Below are 15107 nucleotides of genomic sequence, written 5' to 3'. Positions count from 1 at the left end.
CACAGATAACTAGCTCCTGACTATCCCAGAATTCCGGATGCTACTTTCCGGAGACCAACGGTAATAATACAGCAAGAACCACCGCTACCGCCATATCATGGTCATCAATATACATATCCACGAGAACGTGAGTCGGTGCCCCAATACAATCATACACCGGCGATGACATCGAATCATGAGCCTATACCATCACCCTATGGATGTTACGGATATACGCCGGAATATTCGCATGGGCAGCCAAATTCCTAGTATTTTCCTATCCCTGGTTCTGCGATACCACCAGCTTCAGAAGAGTCACTACAACCATTGATAATAGACGAAGATCCACGAAGATACGCAAATTTGCGGAAAGAACGGAAACGAGAAGAAGTCCGTTTCAGCGGGGCGGCCGACAGAATAAGTACCGAGGATGCTGCCCTTTATGAATCAACCTTACTCCGAGGAAGAGCACGTCCGAGGCAGCACAAAAAATCGAAACAATGGTCAAGCTGCCATAGCAGACAGTCGTCGAGCGATGAAGCGTACTTAGACGAGTAGCCACTTTCAGCAGAGTCCATATTACTGCTTGTGGAATACATTTCTCCGTGAGTTCCTTGATGACTCCATACGCCCTAGAAAAACATTACTAATTTACTGTCACCGTTTGAGTTTTGCTTAAGGGGAGATGACTGCACCTTGGAGGAAGTTGTATAATAGTGTGAGTCTGCACTACACAGTCATGATATGGTATTAACTGAATCATTATGGAATATGTTTCTTTTATTTGGAAGTCACTTGGAGTCTGGAAAGACGGTTATATGGGTCGAGGTCTGCGTTTTGGGATTTCTTTTCTTCTTCTGTTTTCTATCAACAATACAATTTTACTTTCGTTGCTTTCAAATATCACATATCTTTTGAAACATACCTATCTTGAAGTACCCCTTGTGTCAAACCTTGTCATGTCAGAAGGACCTCCAGGCACGTTCGTTAACAGTGGCTCTATCGAAGAGAGAGAAGCCTGTGCCTCCGTTCCACGGAATGGGCAGCTGCCAACATGCCAAATTTGCCACATACACTACGAGTTCTATACTTGCCAATGCCACGGAGTATATTGTCCTGTATGGGCAGCGAGCGAAGAGAGCTGCACGACATGTATTCCATCGGAATATAGATATGGACAACTAGAGCCAACTACCATACCCAGAATCACTGCAAATCTAGGAGCGCAACCTTGTTCAAAATCCGATTGTGTCAGGCATTGTGAGAAGAAAGTGTGTCAAAATGACAGGGCTGGTGGACAGTGCAAGACTATAATCTCTGTCTACGCGTGCGGGAATATTGAAATATATACTCCTAACTTATGTATATGGTGCAACAGTACTTATGCGGATACTCGGCCGAAAACCGAGTTGCAGATACATACCGGGATTGATGGAGTCTGTAACGACTATTCCCAACACGAACACGAGCGAAGGAACGACAGCGAGAGCCGGTCGCCCAAATAGAGGCTTCGAATAATAGAGTTCTAGAATGGAGACGTGAAGAAAGACGACAGAGACATGCCAATAGAAATCAAAGGCAAGATCCACATTCCAAAAAATGAAAATGGCGAGAAGCTAACAGTATTGAGTGGCTTGAATAGATCTAGAAGGGCTCAAGCATCTACATCTGCATCAGCATCATCTAGAAATCACCATTCCCAACATAGATATCGAGGATCGGTTTCGCCACGAGACTCCGGTTCTAGTCGCAGCCAAGCTTTGTAAGTGGCAGAGCCGAATTTACCAGTATCGTATGACATCGATAGCCAAAAATGACAGAACTTGCCGTGTACATGTGGGCTATATTTGGGGTATCTATATTGATGCTTGCTGAAAAATTCTAATTGGTGAGTAACCCTATCTCATATAATTTGTGTAACATATAGTGCTAGATACTGACTTGCAGATACCCGCAGGTACTCCCATCTCCGAAACTCGAGATCGTCTGTCTGGTCGTGCACTCGAGTCATATCTTATTGCTTTCTACTAACATGACTTGATACCCATTTTCCCACCACTTTTCCTCGCCAGCAAAATTCATGAGGTTCTGAATCGGAACGGGCTCCTGGTTCACATCAATTTTATCTTCCCATTCATGTCCATTTCTTTGGAAGGAGTTTTCTTACTATTTCGCTGCTCTATGAAAGATCAAATTTTCTTTACCGTTTCTTTGGGAGGAGTTCCGATCATATTGTGTTTTAGAGAGGAGGTTACATTTCATTTGTCCTTGGCGTCATTCGCTCAGAGATGGTTCGAATAGCAGGCTATTGTAAATTGAAGTCAAATCGTATCGTTGTTTTTACTTTATCCATGAGTCTTTATATTTTTGCGTGATACTGACTGTGCATCTTTGAACGTTGATTTTCTTGTCACAATGAAACATGCAGGTGTGAATACAGATGTGAAATTAATGTCTGAAGAATTGTTACCGTCCTACCATCCAATGAAAGGAGATCCCATGATGCAAACCGATATGTATACATTCCCTAGCCCATCTCATTACCACTCAAAAATACCCCTGAATCTTGAACTTACTATCCTTTCCATCATTATGATACTTTTCATAAAGAAAATTTGCACCCACAACCGTCAAATTTTCCCTCCCAGCCCATTCTCTGATCCCACTCCCTGGTTTTTCGAACCCCCAATGTTTCCTCTCCTTCGGTCCCTCCAAATCCACATTATATCCCTCTAGCAATACAAATACATATCTATGTTTTCCTGTTCCTTTTGGTGGCGCTGGTGCTTTGTCTATTTCTTCAAGTCAGCATACCCTATCTTTCCTCACACGTCCCACTTAATTAAAAAGCAAAATAACAATAAAGAAAAGAAACTCACAATCGACAATCCCCACCTCCTCCAACTCACTCCCACTCCACTCTCCACTAATCCCTTCCCTTCCAACTACAGCCTCAGGAATCCTAGCAATCCAATGACACATCTCAGACATGCTATCATCATCCCTCGAAGGTGCATCTGGATCTGTAAGAATAACCGTTAAACCGCCCTTAACATGATATTTTCCAGGACAGAAAACTTTGATTGAGGGCGCGGATTGAGTCTGCGAGGGGCGGAGTTTATTGCCCAATTTTACTTTCTTTGAGGAAGACGAGGAAGAAGAGAGGTTATAAGAGGGAAGAATATAACAAGTGGGGATAAAGGGATCGAGGACATCGGGAATGATGGATGATTTTTTGAGACTGGCGATCAAAGTATTAGTTAGCATGGTGAGGATTTTAACATCAGGTTGAGGACGACAGATACGGACGTTTTCTTAATTCCTTTCAAGGGCTCAAGTTTCCCAGTACATAGTCCATTAGATCCAGAAATATCATAGTCATACGATTCTGGGGATAAAACAAGTGCGGAGCTGAGCTCAATGAAAGCTGGTAGGAGAAGCGTGAGGGACGTAAGTAATTGCATTTTAGCTATATGAATTGGATTATTTGGGATTGGTTTTCTGCTTGCAATGTAAGATATTTTTGATAAATGAACAGAAAGAAATTGACATTGAAATCATACTACTTTAAATAGACTTTCGATATTGTAGCACCCGCTTGGCTGGGCAGACGTTGCCGATGACGTCGACCTGCTCAAAAGCGAGGGGTAATCACGTGAAATCTCTCCAAATGGCGATCACGACGTCGACGCAAGAATTATTCTCAATAGTAAGGAGCTCTTCAAGATGTATGCAAAAAGAATACATGGACCTCTGAATTGAGGAGCGTCGGGAGGAGAATATGAAGAAATGATATACCTGTATTCTAGTTCTTGCTCGTGGTGGATCTTGTCCATGACCGGGAAAACTCCAGATCCCGATTAAATCGTCATTTTGAGTTTTCAACATTGGATTGGCTGGCATATTGTCAGATGTGAAGATTATTTGATATCAGTGTAGTTAACTTTTTCTCACGTCAAAGATATATAATGAAAGATAAGTCCTAAAAGGTAAGATGACTCGTATATATGGGTGAAGAATAAAATGGTCATGAATTATTTACTTGATCAAAGCCACTGGAAGAAAACAGCTTCGATACCTCTAAGTTTTAAATGATCTTTCAAAGTCGATCCCCGCATTACGCCAATCATCCATGAATCATACATATCTCGAGGCTCATTACATGATCATCTATGAGATTTCCTTGACACGGCATTTCCATCCGGAGCCAGCCTCAAGTAACGGAAGACTATTAAGTATTAGATATTGCATCAAAGGGAGAGAGGAAAAGGGATAAAACATACCTAGCACCGAGACACCATCCAAGCTCATTGCCCTTGAGCTTCTTTGCAATCTTGACCTCTCTGTCAATTGGCATTTCATAACCAGTGTGCAACAAAGCCATCATGAAGTTCAAATCAAGACACCATTCGGGTCTATCTCTCAGCTCCTTTATGGCATCAGGGATACTAGTAAACATGTCCCAGTGAGATTCGCCGCCACAAACTTGGCTGGTAAGATCGTGCATCTCTCGTAGAGTGAAGGATTCTGGCATTCCGAGAGGATCGGTACGGTCGAAGAAGTATGAGAAGGTGTAGACGTCCTCATGTTGGAAAGTCTTTTCAAGGGAAGGCTGATGCACACCATTGAAAGAGCAAGGTGCAACTTTACATTCGGCTTCTTTATACAACATCTTCTCTGCGAGTTTGCGGCATTGAGCTGGTGATGGGGAAGAAGGACCTTTCATGACGAATTCGTTCTTCTCACCCAACTTAGCACGAAGAGGATGTTTCTCATCAAATGCAATATCAACTGAACGGTTCATGCCTGGTGCAATACAAGGATTGATGATTGGCGATGCGGTCCAGGAGAGGTCTGAAGGATTGGCTGCGTGAATATCATCGATGAGAGTCTTGTGAATTGTTTCACGGGCTGCCATTAGACCATATCCCAAATGAGAATGCTGGTATAGCTCAAAATCTCTTCCGCCAAATGTAAGCTTGTATTTATGGTCACCTTCCGCCATCTTCTCGGGTAGTTTGAACTTTGGTTCAAAGACAACTTGGGTCGAACCTCCACCAAGATCGAAAACTGCTGCAGTATCTCCAGGAGCTGGACCTCCAATGTTACCAAGTAAGAAGTTGGTTGTGATCCAAGCGTAGACACCCTCATCAGTACCATCCATAACTTGGACTCCACCCTTTTCGTCGGATACAACCGCGAAAGGATAGACAGTCTCCAATCTGGTACGAACAGCCTTGAGAATATTGTTGCTCAATTCCGGGCCAAGTTTTCTTAAACCAGCAGTAGCTTTGACAGCCACAGGAGTACAAGACTTAAGTGCATCGGGGACAGTTTTCACTGCAACATCCATAAGCATATCGAGACTCTTTGCAGCACCTTCAGCATCAGATCCATAAGAACTCAATCCGGAGCCGCCCTCTTTCTTTTCAGTCATTTTGAACTCCTCAGACTCCAACTCTGGTGTAGGGCCGCAGTTATTAAATTTGTATACGTGAACTCGAGATCCGGTACTTCCAGCATCAATCATGATGGCATATTGAACAATCGGCTTCGACTTGCTGTAGGATTTCGAGCACTTCGTTGTCCCATAAGTCGAATCAGATGGAGATTGTCCATCATTACTACCACTCTTAACTGTATCGACAGCACCTTGGACAGCACCTTCGACAGCACCGCCAACTGTTTATGTTAGAAAATGATATATAAGGATTTTTTATTGTGACATACCAGTGCTTGGTACCTGCGTACCGCTTGGAGACAGATAATAGAACAGGAAGACTACGAAGAGCAGGATTCCTCCTGTCTTCAAGTATCTGGACCGCTGACTTTGGGTCATTCTAGCGTTCTTTGATTTCTCCAGTTTGGAAGCGGCGCTTTCGTTTGCGCCCGAATTACTATATCTTGCAAGCTTCTCGTGAGGGTCGTGTGATGTACTCTTCGATGGGAGAGAGACAGAAGTACGTCGCATCTGCGAAAGAGCGACTATGAATGATAAGTAGAACTAACCACCTAGACTAATTACCAACTCAAGCCAAGTAAATATAAACTAAAAAAAAGCGAGTGAAAAGTCTGGTAAGAGAAAGGATTGGTGAAGTTCCAGATCCTATTACTTAGGTATACTTTTAGGGAATGAGAAAAGAACAAAGCTGTTCCCTTTTTAATTTCATAAGAATAAATTTAAGTAAGGGCAGAAAATGGAAATGAGAAATAGGGGACGTTTTGCCTTCTATCCTTGCATTGGATTTGAGTGCTGTGGCTAAACTTGGGATTGCGGCGATGAGTGATTGGTTGACGTGTTGTTAATTAGAGTGAAGGGGCTTGTGGAGGTGTGGAGATATCAACGCCTTAATGATAAAGATTTTTATTTAAGTTTGAAGCTTATCGAGAAAAGCATGATGGAGAAAGTGCTTAGTCACAATCGAGACACTTGAGGCAATCCCTTCAACCGCGGGGTTCTTTTATCAATATATTAATGACACCCCCTGACCGTGTTTCTGAAACATCGTCAGCTCGAAGTTGCCTTCGGTGATAAATCTTATGTCTTTCATTCATAGAATGATATAGAACAATTACTATACCCTACATGAGATCCTTGATGATGCTACCTCAATAAATCCCCTAAGTTTAGTTTCTCTTATTTTGCTTTTCTCTTTCCTACCACTTTCCTCTCTGTCTCTCTCTTCTACTAACCTGTGTCTCTCCCCTTTCTACCCAACACGCTCAAAAAATCACAGCAACAGAATAATGAACGTTCAGCTATATGTCTATGATCTGTCGAAGGGCCTAGCGCGCAATCTGTCAGGAGCTTTATTGGGAGTCCAGATTGACGCTATCTACCACACCTCTGTTGTTTTCGAGGGCATTGAATATACTTACGATGGAGGGATCAAAACTGTTAAGCCTGGCGAAACTCATCTGGGTAAACCATTGCAGATCATAGAGTTAGGGAAGACGGATCTACCCATGGATGTGATTCTGGAATATCTGGACTCTTTGAAAGAAATCTACACCTTTGAGGTAAATTCTTCTACGACTTCGAACCTTGTGTCATAAGCTAATTGCATGTAGGCGTATGATCTCTGGAAACATAATTGTAATAACTTTTCGAACGATTTTGCTACATTTCTGGTTGGCCAGGGAATCCCCGAGCATATTACGAACCTCCCGGAAACTGTTCTCAACACTCCCTTTGGCAGAATGATTCAACCGCATTTCGACGATTATGTTACTTTGAATAATATGAACAATGGCGGCCTGTTGGGTATTCAAAATACAGAGGATCCACAGCAGCAAGCATCGATGTCACAGGTTCGACATGCTCAAACTTCTGCTGAATTGAACAATCTCTTGACCTTAGCCAAGAAGAAATGCGCAATCATTTTCTTTACTTCCCATAGTTGCGCTCCATGCAAACCTCTATATCCTGTCTTTGAGCAGCTCGCAAAGGATGCAGGACGCAAAGCCGTTTTCATAATAGTTGATATTGCCCGGTCATATGAGATTGCCACAAGATACAGTGTTACCGCGACGCCATCCTTCGCAACTTACTTACAAGGTGAGGAGGAAAAACGTTGGGCGGGAGCGGATGTAGCAACTCTACAAAGAAATGTAGGGCTTCTGGTACAAATGGCGTTCCCGCCACATGCACATGAGTCTTTACGTTTACCAGCACTTCGTGCACCAAATACGTTGCCAGTTATTTTTACTAAAGTTCCGCCACTTGAAAAACTCAAAGCAAAGATGGGACCTGCTGCTGATGTTCCAGCAGTCAAAGGGGTTCTTCACTTTGTATCAGAGGGACAATCAAAGCCCGCAGCACAGACTCATCTCCCGGATCTGGATGCTTTCAGTTGGTTTTTACGAGAAGCTCCTTCTAAAGTACCCACTGAAGTCTTGTTTACAATCGTTGATGTCCTTCGATGTGCTCTTGTGGATCCAAGACTAAGTGGTTACTATGCCGAGGAAAAGAACCATAAAACTATTGCTCCACTATTCTCACATATCAATAGTCTTAAAGACTGTCCCTATTCACTCCGTTTAGTCGCACTTCAAGCAGGTTGTAATCTATTCACAAGTCCCTTATACCCTCAACACATTCTCGGCTGTCCGGCCCTAACCAACCCACTCGTTCAACTAATCACAACCTCGCTGCTTGATGATGCACATCATAACGTTCGTGTTGCAGCCGCAAGTCTTGCCTTCAATATGGCATTTGCCAATTCTAGTCTCCGTATAGAAGATCACAAAGAAGTATTACCAGAGAGCGAACAAATAGAACTTGCTGCATCTTTACTAGAAGCCATACAAGAAGAGAAAGAATCACCAGAAGCATTGAAGGGATTCTTATTGGCGTTTGGACATTTGGTGTTTGGAACCCTGAAAGATGGAGAGTTGGTGGATCTATTGAAGAGTATGGACGCCCAAACAACCATCCTGAGTAAAGCGAAGGCTTTTCCTAAGGAAGGCTTGATTAAGGAGATTGGACAGGAGTTACTTGGGAAGGGCTTGGAATAGGCGTGCTTGTTTAGATATCTGGTGTTAATAGGGAATAGACTAAACAATATACCATTTTTCCTAAAATTGCAAGCCAGCACTTCATGTGTTCATTCTTTTGTGATACTCTGCTTCGGCATTGGTAAGGAAGTGGAAAACTTGGAAGTTTAGCTCGAGCATGGATACGATGTTCCGTAGACATAGGTCATAACCTTTTGTCGACTCGGTGCATAGTCTGCAGTGTAGAATTCCGAGCACAAGAATCAATAGAGATACGTACAAGATATTGATATGCCAGATTAGATCACATTTCAATTTCCCTACCATGAAAGCCGTATCCATAGATTATCCTCCGCAATCGTGTCTTCCCGTTGTTTTCTTTTTCTTATACCACTTTCAAATTTGCATTATTCCAAGGTAAAGTTTTGACACGGATCTCTTGACCATTTGTTCTTACCTACCTGTTGGATGGTATTACCTTTGGCTTATCTGTTTGTTCTGTGTTCTCACCTCACTTCTCATATTTCTATTCACTTTGTGACCATGCCAGATATCGGATATCAGGTACTAGCTACCTCATTACTCACTTTCTAGAACACAACATAATGTCGCTCTCCTTCTATTCCTACCCTCACTTCACTATATTTCGCTTCACTTCGCCTTCTCACTCCCTATCCATATTATCCATAGAACTAACATCAATCCTTCACCTTACAATGGGAAAACTCGTCGTTCACATAATAGTAAAATTAGTTTCCACTTTGAGTCATTTCTCACTTTCTTCATAAGTCTGTGCTTGCTTGTTGACCTTTTCAGTTTATGGATTTGGATTGTTTACATTACAGTAGGTATGATTTGGTTTGTTTTGCGAAAATGAGAATTGGAAAATTCAGGTTTGATTAGGAGGTGCTGGACTCGGACAAGACTGAGAGGTTTGAGATGAGGTTGGTTTTGAGGTTAGAGTTGGAGTAGTGAAGTGTGGGATTGAGGGAGGCTTAGGGGTGAGAAGTGGAGTATGTGGGTATGAGAGTGAAGAGAGAATGGAAGAGAGGATTAGATTTGATTTGAACATACCCGAGTGAGGTGCAAATATTGTATGATGGATGCGAGGCGACGAATGGGTTTGTAACATTGCACTTTACAGTGTGTGAAGCTTAAAAGGCCGATTCTTCTTCGAAACTTTCCTGTATGCTATTGTTGGGAGATGTAGAGGTGGAAGAAAGTGCTCTTTGTCGAGGTCGTATAGTATGAATATCAATCTTCAGAAATTATTCAAACACATGTGAAGATACTAAAACCCATTGAAGTGTAAAACACAATGAGCAAGATTAGTAATGTTCATCGCTTATGATGGCCGAATTTCGCTTACAACTTTGGTGCACGGAGGGGTGGGGAGAAGAATTGTGCACTTGGTATGGGATTTGTGGTGAGTGAATAGTTGTATGAGACGATATTGCCGATACGGGTAGATTTTGAGGGAGAGTCTGGAGTGAATCGGAAATATTTGGGAGATTTTGCACATGTAATGTTATTAAATTGTAACTTCCATCGACACGATGAAAAGATTGGGCATGGAGCCCTGCGTTTTATTTATTCTTGCGGTATAATCTTGATTGCTCTAGAGTCAGTAGGATCGCGACTCTCCTGGATGGGAGTAAATTGAGTAAAGTTTGTTGTCCCCTTTCTAATGCCCGACCTTGAGAATTCTGCGTAGCTGATCTGGTGTCTGCAGACAAGGCTAGGGAGAGATAAGGGGAGATTTGGCTATATTGTAGATATGCAGAGGGAATGTACAGTAGGTGGAAAGGGTAGGTGTGTATTTTTTTTCGGGCTGCGAAGTCTCGCGCGTGATTCTCAAATAGAGAATTTGCTTGTATCACCACTTCATAGTAGCTGCAGGAACGCCGATTACCGTCCCTCGTATATCTGACTAAAATATCCAAATGAGCAATGGACCCCTGATACTTCCCAAGTAATCGCCTCGCCCCGCCTTTCTACTCCAATTACCCACACCTACCCCGCAGTTCATCTCCTTCCGAGACCGCACTTATTCCCCGTATCCGGAACACACAATACTAAGGACTCAAGAAGCTATAAGAAGAAAGCCTGTATCTCCAAATTCCCCCAAAGACAACAAGCTCTCTGAGGCCAGGACAGCTTCACATGGCTTCCCTCTTCCTGATATGATCCCACGCCCTTACTTTGCCATCTTGTTATACTTTATAACGAAAACCAACGGACGCTCTATCGACTATCTGCTATTTACTTCGAAGCCATTCTGCAGTGATCGGCATAGCATGGCTTGACGACGGGCTGCTGTCCCTTCAAGGAAATATCCAAGGGGCGCCGAGAGTGGAGTGGGCCTGGCACAAAGATTTGACTCTGCCAACTTTCACAGTGTAGCTCCAACATGGAACAGGGTAGAAGCAGGCTGACAGCTTGCAAGAAGGTACTCTTGCGTGAAGCTACAACTGGACACAAGGTATTGAATTGCAGCCAGAGTAAGTTCTGATAAAGCTTGAATCTCCTTTCGAATCTGATTCAGACATCAACAAGCTGGGCTTTCTCTTCTTTATACCCTTGCTTGTATTCTCATTGTATTGGATCCAGCCACTCATACCAAGCTCACAGTGTTTGTGTCCCGAATTACTTGCCTTTTCGTGGTATACTTTGGGTTCATTAAACTGCACTGTATAATATGGTCAGCCTTTGAGAACTAATGTCATGAGAGTTTCTTGGGAGGCTCACCACAACACTTTATCTTAAAGTGTTTTCATGCGTTAAAGACACATGCCGAACGAGACTTACGATGGTGCAGCTTTAAAGTTGCGGTAAGTTCTGGAAAGCGCCAGCCGGTTTTGGATTGCAGTTTCTTTTCTATAATTGATGTTCAGTCTGTTGGACTCAACCAGAATTTCATGAAGTACTGGGGTCCTTCAGACATGGGAGTTATTGTAGTTGATGTAGGGCACATGGAATTTGGAGTATTTGGTAATGAAGCAGCTCCAAATTAACGGAGCAAACAGATTGAGAGACGTGTGAGAATATCTAGGTAAGATATAGGCTCAAAGTTCGAAGAGGATAAGTGAATTGAAGAAGAAACCAGCTGATATGCTAAGGTATAGTTGAAGATCTATGAAGCGCATTTTACTAATTCTTGATTCATTAACATTTTCCAGTCTATACCATTACTTGCTGCTACCACAAATATTATAACATCAAGGCACTTCCCATGTCCTCATAACAAGCAGAACAAGGCTACAAGAAAATCTGACGTTGAAAGCCCTGACTTTCTCGAACAGCTATTCGCTCGGTTAAGGTTGTGGTGGTCAGGCCTTGTTGCTGTCTAGCAACCTGATTATAAGATTGCAAGCTTATTGTTCTTTCGCACAATAACCACTTTCGACCACAATACCAACTTTTGAGAAGAACTTGTACAATACACTTCCAGGAACGACAATACCAATCACCCTCTTTTTTGATACTTGTCGCTTTGCGAGAAACTTAATCTGCTTTTGATTCTATTGTGAGTACTCCAAAGACCTCATATAAAAGAATACACTTGCATCTTCCTCAATTTCCCTTGAAATCAAAGTCTCTCGATATCCCATCTCATCACAGAAAGCAAACTTCGATCTATCAAAACTCACGATTTTCACAGGCCTTTCAAACAGAAAATTCCAAGTGTCAATCATCCAAAGTAAGTGATCCTCAGCATTTCCATCGTTTTCATGGTCAATTTCGCGACCTTTCCATCCTATCATTTCAGCGAAGAGCCTGCTTTACAGACCTTGAGACTAGCAATTCTAACTTGCGTCCCAACAGGATTTTCTCATACGCCATTCTTGTTGATCAAGATCGTGTATTTACCATTGAGTAAGTCAAACCTTTGAGCTGATACAAGTGTCGCTTGCTTTCATATTCTCCATCGCTCCCACTTTCCTCAACTTCTTTATTCCCACCACCATTCCTCCTCCGACATCGCACAATCTGATTCTCTCATATATTTCACCGACGTGGTATCTTGCTACTTGTGTTTCCCTTCGTCTTTCTTCAGCTTGAAACACATGCCTATATCACTTATCCTTTTTCATCCAAATCCTATCTTTCTCATTCAACATTCATGTATAGCGTACCAAAACCGAAAGTCGCATATCTAACTCTCAGAGTAGTTCTTGAATTTCTGCTTACCTGTTCTCTTCTAATACACCTAATTTGTAAGTGCCGTTGTATTCCCCTTCCAATTCGACGAGTTCTTGAAGACTTGAACGTATGCTTACTCCATAACAGTTTGAAATTAATACTTCGAACCCTCTCTGTCGTCTTTTTTTGATTGGAGGCTACTTCAGCGTTTGTATCTCACCGATAACAACTTTCCGCGGCCTTTCTTTGCCGCCAGAACCGACCCAACAAGTTTTCTCGATATACGATCAGTAAGTGTTTGTTGTTGCCTCCGCTTTCTCGAACGCCTCTTGGAATCGAATGTTTACTGACTTTGAAGCAGAATTTCGCCGGTCTTCGTCTCTGTGTCCTTTCCTTGGCACCAGAAGCAAACTTTCAAACATCTTCTGAATCTTGACCCGTAAGTGATCATCTCTATTCTCCGCTCAGCGAGAATCTCCGGACTGGACAATTGCTTACGCAGCAACAGTATACCAAATCTGAAGCCCCTCGCTCGTTGCTATCGGCCCTCGGAACTCAGCACAGTCAACTCTTAATACCAAGTTCCAGTGTCGTTTCTATCGACACCGAAGATACAACATCGAATCCTCTTCCTTCATATACAACTGTCTAAAAAAATCATGTCTCCTACTCAGTAAGTACTTTCAATTTAACGCGGTGCCGATCTCGGCATTGCATTTGATAGATTACGCTAACTTGCCAAGTAGCAATAACATGAGCTGGTTTGCCAACATGCCACTCGCAAGTCTCGCCGATTTTAAAAACGCTGCGTGGCTTGATCTTGCGCTTACAAGAAAGTTCGTCGGCGAAAAGCTATCGATGCGACTTAACTGGCTCAATCTTGAAGTGAAGTCCGTTAGATATAAGCCATTGGGCCAAAATATCGCGGTAGTTCAAGTAGTAGCTCGCAAGAAGGTCGCCACAAACTTTTCAATGTTTCCCGAACTTCCTACCGAGTTGCAGAACAAAATTTGGGTCATGGCATCGCTGAATTGTTCTCGTTTTATCTCAATCGTCGAGGAAAATGTCGATATTGCCACACACCCTGATGCAGACCAGTACAGAGTCATCGGAGCCACGCGTCCAAGACTCTTATACACTTGTAAGGGGGCTACTTCTGCTATGGTTGGCATCTATAAGCCAATGTTCCAGCTTGATGCGAGCAAGTACCATGGAACCAAGAAGGGCGTTATGGTCAATCCTGACATTGACATCATCGATTTTGTATCTCTTCTCAACTTTCAAACACCACCACTTGATTTTTCTGGGGCTCTCTTGAATTCTGGAGAGCTCTCTATGATTCGTAATATTTGCTTTCCTATACAAGAGTTCCATGACAACTTTCAAGCCGTTGCCCGAGTTATTCGCAACCTACCTTTACTTGAAACTATGGTCGTTGAGACTAATCAAGTCGATCCAACGCTTTCCGGCACTCTCCGCATTGAATTTGTGTTCGCAGACATCCATTACGCTAGACCTAGCCGATCACCACGCACTGAGATGACCATAATGCTCATGCATGGCGGTTTCCATTTCATCGGTGCACAGGCCATTGCAATACTATTCAATGACGTTACCAACCCAACTCATCAAGCTGGCATCCTTGAGTCGTTGGCGAAGGTAAATATGATGATGCGAATTGAGGCGAACTTTCCTGACAAGATCCTTGCCTCTTTCGTCTATCGTAACCATTGATGAATTATCTTGAGTTCTTTCCGTTCTTTTCCAAGGTCGGTGATTCACTCTCTTGCTAAATATCTCGTGTCTTCATTAACATCTTGCAGATTTGAGATTTATTCGACATATTTGTGATTTTCCAAATACAATGGCTAGGGTCTTGCTTTGTTAATTTAATGACTAATGACTTGTACCGCCGTTTGTGGTGGTAGAATGTTTTGATATTGGTGCGTTGGATGCGATCGGTTTTTGCATTTTCTCTAAGACTTTTTTGGTCAATGAGCTAGCAATACTATTAGCTGAAGACCTAAAGAACCAATACATACTTGATTTCGAATATACATTTTTCCCCTATGACAGCGCTGTGATGATTGTATGATGGTGATCCCATAAATTCGAAGCAAATGCTTCCATGCTACCCCGAAGTCGTGGCAGACTTGGAAAGGAAAATTTGACAATGGACGGCAATTTGGATTTAACCTCAGCCTCATCAAAATAAGCAACAAGAAGCCTAGCGCCTCTTCAAGGGAGCACTCCAAGTATTTGATCAGACTTGGACCAGTGCTGATTGAGATGCTGGGCAAATTTATGGCATCATGACAGTTTGCAATGAAGGACACTTCCACGACGACTGCAATTCAGTAAGGACTTTAAGAAAATCTCAAGATTCGTTTTGAAGGAAAGGCAACATAGCGCAATCCTAAATTCCGAAGGGAACTCGCCAATCAAGGTGGCCACTGGGTGTTTTGGGTTTTTTGAGTGTTGCGACTTGG

General features: G+C 42.7%; 5 protein-coding genes across 5 annotated transcripts; 3 read left to right on the top strand and 2 right to left on the bottom strand.

The window, feature by feature from the left end:
* Positions 1-97: 97 nt before the first annotated feature.
* On the top strand, positions 98-537 carry EAE97_000678 (uncharacterized protein; the record flags this gene model as incomplete). Its single annotated transcript, XM_038871188.1, has 2 exons — positions 98-127; positions 250-537. The coding sequence occupies 2 exons, from the start codon at positions 98-100 to the stop codon at positions 535-537; spliced, it is 318 nt and encodes a 105-aa protein (XP_038738549.1).
* A 1989-nt stretch (positions 538-2526) lies between these two features.
* On the bottom strand, positions 2527-3443 carry EAE97_000677 (uncharacterized protein; the record flags this gene model as incomplete). Its single annotated transcript, XM_038871187.1, has 3 exons — positions 2527-2771; positions 2859-3220; positions 3289-3443. 3 exons carry the CDS (start codon positions 3441-3443, stop codon positions 2527-2529), a joined length of 762 nt encoding a protein of 253 aa, XP_038738548.1.
* A 507-nt stretch (positions 3444-3950) lies between these two features.
* Positions 3951-6233, bottom strand: EAE97_000676 (uncharacterized protein). Its single transcript, XM_038871186.1, has 3 exons — positions 5710-6233; positions 4263-5661; positions 3951-4207 (listed from the first exon to the last, which is right to left on the bottom strand). The coding sequence occupies exons 1-3, from the start codon at positions 5948-5950 to the stop codon at positions 4150-4152; spliced, it is 1698 nt and encodes a 565-aa protein (XP_038738547.1). The 5' UTR covers positions 5951-6233; the 3' UTR covers positions 3951-4149.
* A 246-nt stretch (positions 6234-6479) lies between these two features.
* Positions 6480-8597, top strand: EAE97_000675 (uncharacterized protein). Its single transcript, XM_038871185.1, has 2 exons — positions 6480-6999; positions 7051-8597. The coding sequence occupies exons 1-2, from the start codon at positions 6727-6729 to the stop codon at positions 8494-8496; spliced, it is 1719 nt and encodes a 572-aa protein (XP_038738546.1). The 5' UTR covers positions 6480-6726; the 3' UTR covers positions 8497-8597.
* A 4680-nt stretch (positions 8598-13277) lies between these two features.
* On the top strand, positions 13278-14352 carry EAE97_000674 (uncharacterized protein; the record flags this gene model as incomplete). Its single annotated transcript, XM_038871184.1, has 2 exons — positions 13278-13291; positions 13365-14352. The coding sequence occupies 2 exons, from the start codon at positions 13278-13280 to the stop codon at positions 14350-14352; spliced, it is 1002 nt and encodes a 333-aa protein (XP_038738545.1).
* Positions 14353-15107: the final 755 nt, after the last annotated feature.

Source organism: Botrytis byssoidea (genome assembly GCF_014898295.1).
Source record: "Botrytis byssoidea strain MUCL 94 chromosome Unknown BBYS_001, whole genome shotgun sequence".
Taxonomy (NCBI): domain Eukaryota; kingdom Fungi; phylum Ascomycota; class Leotiomycetes; order Helotiales; family Sclerotiniaceae; genus Botrytis; species Botrytis byssoidea.
Note: the sequence above shows the minus strand (reverse complement) of the source record. Positions and strands in the feature narration are given on the sequence as shown.

Coding starts and splice junctions, on each gene's coding strand:
- EAE97_000675 (XM_038871185.1), top strand. CDS start 6,727: ATGAACGTTCAGCTATATGTCTATGATCTGTCGAAGGGCCTAGCGCGC. Junction 7,000..7,050: donor AAGAAATCTACACCTTTGAG/GTAAATTCTTCT, acceptor AATTGCATGTAG/GCGTATGATCTCTGGAAACA.
- EAE97_000676 (XM_038871186.1), bottom strand. CDS start 5,950: ATGCGACGTACTTCTGTCTCTCTCCCATCGAAGAGTACATCACACGAC. Junction 5,662..5,709: donor TACGCAGGTACCAAGCACTG/GTATGTCACAAT, acceptor TAACATAAACAG/TTGGCGGTGCTGTCGAAGGT. Junction 4,208..4,262: donor GGATGGTGTCTCGGTGCTAG/GTATGTTTTATC, acceptor AATACTTAATAG/TCTTCCGTTACTTGAGGCTG.